The 7,857-nt window shown below is 53.0% G+C and overlaps 1 protein-coding gene across 1 annotated transcript; it reads left to right on the top strand.

Moving 5' to 3' along the window:
* Positions 1–6: 6 nt before the first annotated feature.
* Positions 7–2,590, top strand: Pou3f1 (POU class 3 homeobox 1). The gene has a single exon (XM_026781766.1). The coding sequence runs from the start codon at positions 63–65 to the stop codon at positions 1,011–1,013; it is 951 nt and encodes a 316-aa protein (XP_026637567.1). The 5' UTR covers positions 7–62; the 3' UTR covers positions 1,014–2,590.
* The last annotated feature ends 5,267 nt before the right edge of the window (positions 2,591–7,857 follow it).

Genomic DNA, 7,857 nt, shown 5'->3' with positions numbered 1-7,857 from the left:
CAGCGGCGGCGGCCGCCGAGCGGCTGCACGCGGGGGCCGCGTACCGCGAAGTGCAGAAGCTGATGCACCACGAGTGGCTGGGCGCGGGCGCGGGCCACCCCGTGGGCCTAGCGCACCCCCAGTGGCTACCCACGGGAGGAGGAGGCGGCGGTGACTGGGCCGGCGGCCCGCACCTGGAACACGGCAAGGCGGGCGGTGGCGGCGCGGGACCCGGCTTGCACCACGCGCTGCACGAGGACGGCCACGAGGCACAGCTGGAGCCGTCGCCGCCGCCGCACCTGGGCGCACACGGACACGCACACGGACATGCACACGCGGGCGGCCTGCACGCGGCGGCGGCGCACCTGCACCCAGGCGCGGGCGGCGGTGGCTCCTCGGTGGGCGAACACTCGGACGAGGATGCTCCCAGCTCCGACGACCTGGAGCAGTTCGCCAAGCAGTTCAAGCAACGTCGCATCAAGCTGGGCTTCACCCAGGCCGACGTGGGACTGGCGCTGGGCACTCTCTACGGTAACGTGTTCTCGCAGACCACCATCTGCCGCTTCGAGGCCCTGCAGCTGAGCTTCAAGAACATGTGCAAGCTCAAGCCGCTGCTCAACAAGTGGCTGGAGGAGACCGACTCGTCCAGCGGCAGCCCCACCAACCTGGACAAGATCGCGGCACAGGGCCGCAAGCGCAAGAAGCGCACGTCCATTGAGGTGGGGGTCAAAGGCGCGCTGGAGAGCCACTTTCTCAAGTGTCCCAAGCCCTCTGCGCACGAGATCACCGGCCTGGCCGACAGCCTACAGCTGGAGAAGGAGGTGGTGCGTGTCTGGTTCTGCAACCGGCGGCAGAAGGAGAAGCGCATGACCCCCGCGGCCGGCGCGGGCCACCCGCCCATGGACGACGTTTACGCGCCTGGGGAGCTGGGGCCTGGCGGGGGCGGCGCGTCGCCACCCTCTGCACCCCCGCCACCGCCTCCGGCCGCGCTGCACCACCACCACCACCACACACTGCCCGGCTCAGTGCAGTGACCCTGCGGGCTGAGTTCCCCACCGGCGCAGCGGTGCCTCCGGCGCGCAATCAGCCCGCGCGGCCTGGACTCTTTTTTGTTGTTGTTGTTCTTTATTCGGTTGCTTTGGATTTTACAAAAAGGAAAAAAAAACCAGAAACTTTTAAACAAAACCAAACAACCCCGGACCGAACCCCTCTCTGGCGAGCGGCGAAGGGCGGCCGAGAGGCTGTGTCGCCCGAGTCCCGGGAGAGAGCAGCGAAGATCCGGAATGCGCCAACTCACTCTGGGCGCCCTCTGCCCACTGCCTGCTCCCTGTCCCCATACCCTCGACGACCCCTGCCCTTGCCCCCGGGCTGTTCGGGGCCGGATCCCGGCAGCGGCCTCCCCACAGCGAAAGGTAACGCGGTGCGGGGTTAGGGATTCCCGGGAGAAAGGACGAAGAGAGAGGAGAGTCCCCCGCAGCTCTCCCGGGCGCGGACTCCCTGTAGCCTGCAGGTCACGGGTGGGGGACTGTCACTTTATTCTCTCCGCGCCTCTTCTCTTCCACCAGGATGCGCCCCAGCCCCTCACCCTTTCTCCGGGCTTTTTTTTTTCTTTTTTTTTGCGGTTTTTATTTATTCGTGGAGCCTCTAGGTTCCTGGGGTCCTTCTAACTCCGCCCGCGCCCTTAATTTAAATCGCTGTATACTGTATTTATCGGGGCCCCAGAGGGGAGGCCACGAGAGCCGCATCTGTGTATAAAAGCAGGAAATAGCCAAAGCTTTAATCTAGCCTAATTTATTTTCCCTTTCTCATACCCTTTCCTCCTTCCTCCAAGAACGCAAAACAAAAACAAAAAACTAACAAAAAAAATTTTTTTTGAGTGTTCATTTTCGTTTCGTTTTACCCGAGCTCTCGGCTCGGTTCCTGGCCTAGCGGATAGGGTCTGCGCTCCCACGCACACCCGGGTGGGAAGGGGCATCTCCACCCGCAAGACCGAGCACGCACCGCGGGCCGCTGCTTCCCCGCCGGGCCCTGCCCCTCCTGGCCTTAACGAACGAAACTTGGAAAAGTTGGAACTATTTTTTAACCAGCTGTAGAAATAAACCATTCCCCCAAGAACCTTCCGCCTGATTCCCTACCGCTTCCCCCTGCTCTTTCCAGCCCCCTCGGGATGCTGGGGGAACCCTGGAGAGAAATTCTCCAAATTTGGGGTGAGGTGGGAACCATGTAAATATGTGAGATATGTACACACTGGCGGGGGGCGGGAAGAAACCTTTTGTGCTTGGTTTTTATTTTTTGGTTTCTGGGTTGTTGCCCCTCCCCGGGTTTTGTACGCCCGACTAAACCGAAAAAGATATTTTAATATGGTTTCCTGATTTCTGACCCATCTCTATTTATTTTCTGGATGTGTTTGGAGCTTCCCCCTTCACCAATTCTTCATCTGTTTGTTAACGTTGAAGCTTAAATTTTATTATTTTATTTTTATTATTTTGGAACAATGTTTGGTGCATTCTCTTTGTATCTTTATTGCAAAAAAAATAATGTAGACTGGGAAGTTCCCTTTATATTTATGTTATAGTAAATATTTTATTACTCACATAAACATGTACCCCAGGGCTGTGTCCTGTTCTCTTTACTGCTAGAGCTTGTTTTGCTGGGAAGGTGTGAGATTCTGCTACCTGGTTCCCTCTCCCAAAATTCTGGAAAGGAACCGCCAGTCTTTTTTCTGGTCAGTATCAGGGCTGCCTGTTGCTTGGTCAGCATTTGGGCACCTGGCCCAAGTAAGTACACTAGTCTAGGGAAAATGAATTGGGTCCTTTTCCCATTGGCCAGATCAGGGCCTAGGACAGGAAACCATTGACACCACATACAGCTGGGGTCAGCCATGAAAGAAGCAGCTCATCTCTTCCTGGATTACCAGCCTTGAAGCTGTTTCTCTTGCCTGACAAGCCAGCCCCTAACATTGATTTCACCTTGCACTCCATATACCTCCAAGACAAGTTTCATCATCATAGGGCAACTAGGAACTTGGTCAAGCTCTTCCATCCTATCCCAACTGGTTCTCCATCCAAACAAATGGTACCAAGACCACCTAGATACAGTGGACATCTGGTGGGTCCAGACTGAAATCTATTCAGTGGTCCTGCAGAACTAAATGGGCTTAGGAGGGAGTCCTGTCTGTTTGCTTAGACAAAGCTAGTTAAGCTTTGCAAACCAGCCCCAGCCACTCTTGGAGAGTAGCAGGGAGGTGTAAGCCATGCTTTGGAAAGGCTTGCCATACCTCCTAGGGCAGACATAAGGACAGCACGATGGGGAGAGATGAGGGCTGGTGAAAGGGAGATCGCAGGGCTGTGCATCAGGACCTGACGGGAAAACATTTTGAGGTGTCCTCAGTTCTTCAGTAGCAGCATCTCGGAAGCCCCTGTACCAGGGGCAGGTCTCAGTTCAGCTCAAAACCCAAGAGGATTTCCTTTAAAAGTTCCCGTTTCTACCATAGACCACGGTTCTTCCGCCTTCCCAGGAGAACTCACACAAGGTCCCTCTTGCTCTTTGTGGGGCAAAGCTTGAAGCACAGTGGCTTGTCTGAAGAGAAAGTTGTTCCCTTGGTGCAGGGGTATGTGGAGGCCTGCAGGCCTCGGAAGTTGCTCAAGTCTGGGCCTTGGAGAGCCCTTGGCTCTAGCTGGAGGACTGGGTGATGCCCTGAGTCAGATGTTCCAGGCCCCCCAAACTGGTGTCCCCTGGCTGGGCTGGAACCTTGGGTAACTGCTGGTTCCTGGTGGCTTTTCTGGGTTCTGCCCCTCAAGTCCAAAGGGGTCTTGTCTCCACACACAGAGGCTCCTGCACTTTTCAAAAGCTCACTCACTCTCTGCACCTTTTTAAGTTTGTTTAAATTAAATTAATTTTTTTTTTTTTTTTTAGTTCATGAATAGCCCTGTGATGGGCACTGGAGTCCCTGTTGTTCTTCCTGTCCCTGCTGAGCCTCCTTGTGCTTCTCAAGGAAAGACAGTGACTTGTGGGCTGAGATGACACGGTCGGGAGTCATTGGCCACCCTGCCTCAGCTTCTCATTTCACGTTCCATTAAATACAAAACTCTGAAGCCATTCCATATTCTCCTCCTTGCTTCCTAGTTCTTCACCCCTAGATTTGTACCTGCCTTGGGGAGGTCCCCAAAAAGGAAGCAACAGACAGTTGGCTTCCCAGCCCCTGCCTGCCCAGAGTATCTACTAGGGCTTTGAGATTGGAAAGGCCTCGGGGAGAGGAGGGGCAGCTTTCACTGGCCTCTTGCCTGCAGCTGACACCGATTGATTGATTGATTTCCTAATTGTCTCTTAATCTTGTACAAGAGGGTGGGCTTATTATTTCAGCAAGTCAACTCAAAAATGGCAAAAACAATGCAGCCTCCCTCCCAAGAACCAGCGGCAGCTGAAGAGTAGGACAAAAAGGAAGAAGGAAAGGTGGAGAAGGGGGTGGGAGAAAACCTTGCAGTGCCAAGATGTTGCTTAATGAGACACCAGCCTGAGACAGCTCTACCCAGTGATAACCCCTTCAGAGCAGAAGTCCCTAGGGCTTCTCTAGATTCCTGCTCCGACAACCTAGAGTTCTAACCCCTTGGCAAAATAGTTTTTTGAAAGGGTGCATCAGTTGTAGGCTTCTGTATTTCCTGTACACAGGTCTACCTGCTTGCTCCGAAGTTGCCCAGACTTTTCATTTGTCAGAGAGGGAAACATGTTCCTAATATAAACCTCCAAAGAAGCCCAGTTCTCCATGGCAAACATGGGATTTCTGAGGCCAGTTCTCACCTTTTACACTCAGACAAAATTGTTGCTTGTCATCGTGTAGCCACAGATCGTGAGAGCTTGACTGGTCTCATGAGAACACTTACCTGCTGATATTTGTTTGTTCTATTGCGTGTGTGAAATCCAGGCCTGATCCCAGAGCCACGTGCTGGTGGGGGAAATCCATATTATTCTGGGAATCTGACCTAGAGCATTTGCAGAGGTGTGGGTGAAAAGAAGGAAGGTAGCCATCGTGGTCACTTGTGATCATCAAGGCAAACCCAGAAGGTACCCTGTCCTGAGCACCAAGCACATTGGTATTTTCCTTCACCTTCTGCCCCACATTATACAGGCTTCTGTGTTGCCTGGCATTAAGTCCCAAGCAATCATCCCTTGTCCGAAGAATGTTCTACCTGGTTCCTAACCACAGCTGCCCAGTTGGACCCACTTGGAAGATCCTAGACAGCCTCAGGGACTGCACAGAAGATAAGTCAATGTGACCCACCCAGGGCCAGCCTTCTTCCTTCCTGAACTTTCCACAACAGGATTTTAGCTCCGGAAAGGAGAGCCACCTAGGCGGAAGGTAGAGTGAGGGGGGTTATCTGGCCCAGCTACTCCCACCAGCTTAGCCAAGAAGATCTTCCCAGGCTCTCAGGTTAGAGACTCTTCAGTTTTGTCCTCTCCTGCCACACATGAAGGCCCTGGAGTTAGTGTTCGCTAGGTCTGCCAGGGGTTCCCTTGTGCCGCTCAAGACTCCATGTGGGAGGACTGCCCTCTATTGGTCCCTGAGCTGGGACATGACACCAGTCACCAGAAACACCTAATTGTTGAGTAAGCCCTCCTTCTAAGCCAGCATCAAGGCGATTACTCCACAGGCTTTGCCAGCTAGAGCCGAGCTGACTTCAGGCCCCAAAGGAAGCAATCCTGCTCCACACACAGACAAAAATATGCTTGTTTGTGACCCTTCCCTTTCCACTTACCAACTATTATCCACTCACGCAGTCACACTCAGAAACCCACTACCACACACTGCTTCCTCCATCCCTCCTCATGCATCCCCATCACTCCTCTCACCAGCTCACACACACACACACACACACACACACACACACACAGCCTTCCCCACACCACCCTCCAGACCCAGCCTTCTGGTGGTTGGCACTGAACTCTTGGGAGTCCAGGTGCCCAGCCCACTTACTGTTTGACTAAACACACACCCCGCCATCCATCCGAGGTTACATCTAGCCAGACCCTCTCCTTTCAAGATTTCTAAGCACTTACCCCACAAACCTGCTTTCCAGATCCATCCCTGCCCATCATTGCCCCAGCTCCTCCCAGATCTCTTTCTGCTGCTTTCAGATAATTCAAGTTAGGCTGTGTGTTTGTATGTATGTGTGATCTTATTTTTTAAACACACACCCCCACACATACATATGCGTGTATATATACAAACATACACAGCAATTAGCTCTACCCATCCCGCCATCATCCTTGAACAGTCAAACCTCGCTGTGCACAGGCCCCCACATGGCCCTGTGATGAACCCAGTTTCACCTCATCACAGGCTCCTGATGTCCTACACACACACACACACCACACACACACACACACACCACTACCATTTCATTTGTCTACACTACAGGAGTCTAACCCACCCCCTGCTTCCCACCTCCTTCAGAGCATCTTAATGGACTCTCCTCAAATGACCCGAGGACCAGGAGCACCACCGTGCTACAACCCTTCCCCAGCCCACCCCATCTCCAGCCACACACAGCAGTGGACACATCTCCCTGCCGAGCCTGACCAGGGTAGGACTGGGTATTATTAGGCTGTAGAGACAGCACGGAGGCATATGGTCTCGTACACAAGAAATAGTGTTCATGTTAAATCAGACCTCATGCATAATGCATGGTGCCTGATCTCACATTATTTTGGGTGTTCGTCAAAATCAGTGTTCTTTCTTGTGAGGGCTCCTGAAGAGAAGGGAAAAAGGCGTTTGCTAATTACACCCACAGCCTGGACCCAGGGATCACAAAGTGCCCCGGGAGCATCCTCTGCCCCACTTCACCCACCAGTGGGTCCTGTCCCTCTCTTCCACTCTGTCTTCCCACAGGGAAAGAGGCCTTGCCTTGGGTTTGTGGCAGGCATAAGGTCCTGTGTTATTTTTATTTCTTTTCTCTCGGCTCTCTGTCCCCGGAGGGTTCTGGGGAATAGCGGTGGCTCCGTTGCTCTCACACCCGATTCATTTGCCGTTTTATGAACTCCCGGTTGATTCATCGCCTCCCTAAGTCAATGATTCACTCCTGATGGCTTTTCAGAAATCCTTCTTGAAGGGCTCCCGATTATTCAGCTTTGAACAGGAGCCTGAGCTAAAGCAGACCTGGGCCCTGCACGGCCACTGCTCCCTTGGCCTGGAGTCACCCTGTTTGGGCTTTTGCAGAAGCTGAGCTGGGGTGGAGGGAGGACTTTCTCCATGCAGAAGCCGGGAGAATCTCTCCCAGCAGCTCACAGCCGGATCTACTCTATAGCAATGCCGCATTCTGCTTCTGTGGATCACCTGTCTTCTCCTCTGTCATCAAAGTCCCAGGAAACTTGCTGTGACTCAGGAGGCAGAGCACAGAGTGTGAACACAGGGGCTACGAAATGAAACAGACCCGGACACGGGTCCTAGCTCCGCCTTTTATCACTTGTGTGACCCTAAGCCAGCAACTCACATCAGGCCTCGGTTTCCCGGTATGATGACAGGGCCATTCTGTATGGCAGAGTTGTTTTGAGAATTAAGTGGGATAGTGCACACAATATTTAACAAAGTTGCTTTATTCTGAGGCCTGAGCTCAGAGTTATCGTATGGGAAGAAACACTATGAGATAATGACCTCTGACCAGGGACCCCACTTTGTCCAAGGGCACTTTTACATAATGCATACCCGTCACTCGCTTTATGCTTTATGTATACTGTCTTAGACAATATAGCCCCATTTTATAAAAGAGGAAACTAGAGCCCAGAAGAGTAACCGTAGCTTAACCAAGGCAGCAAGACTAGTAAATGCCAGCAGTCAGGACAGAAGCCATTTTATCTGACTCAGACACCCCTGTTCTTTTTTTT

Source organism: Microtus ochrogaster, chromosome 10 (genome assembly GCF_000317375.1).
Source record: "Microtus ochrogaster isolate Prairie Vole_2 chromosome 10, MicOch1.0, whole genome shotgun sequence".
Lineage (NCBI taxonomy): Eukaryota > Metazoa > Chordata > Mammalia > Rodentia > Cricetidae > Microtus > Microtus ochrogaster.
The sequence above is the reverse complement of the archived record's forward strand: the minus strand, read 5'-3'. Positions and strand labels throughout refer to the sequence as shown.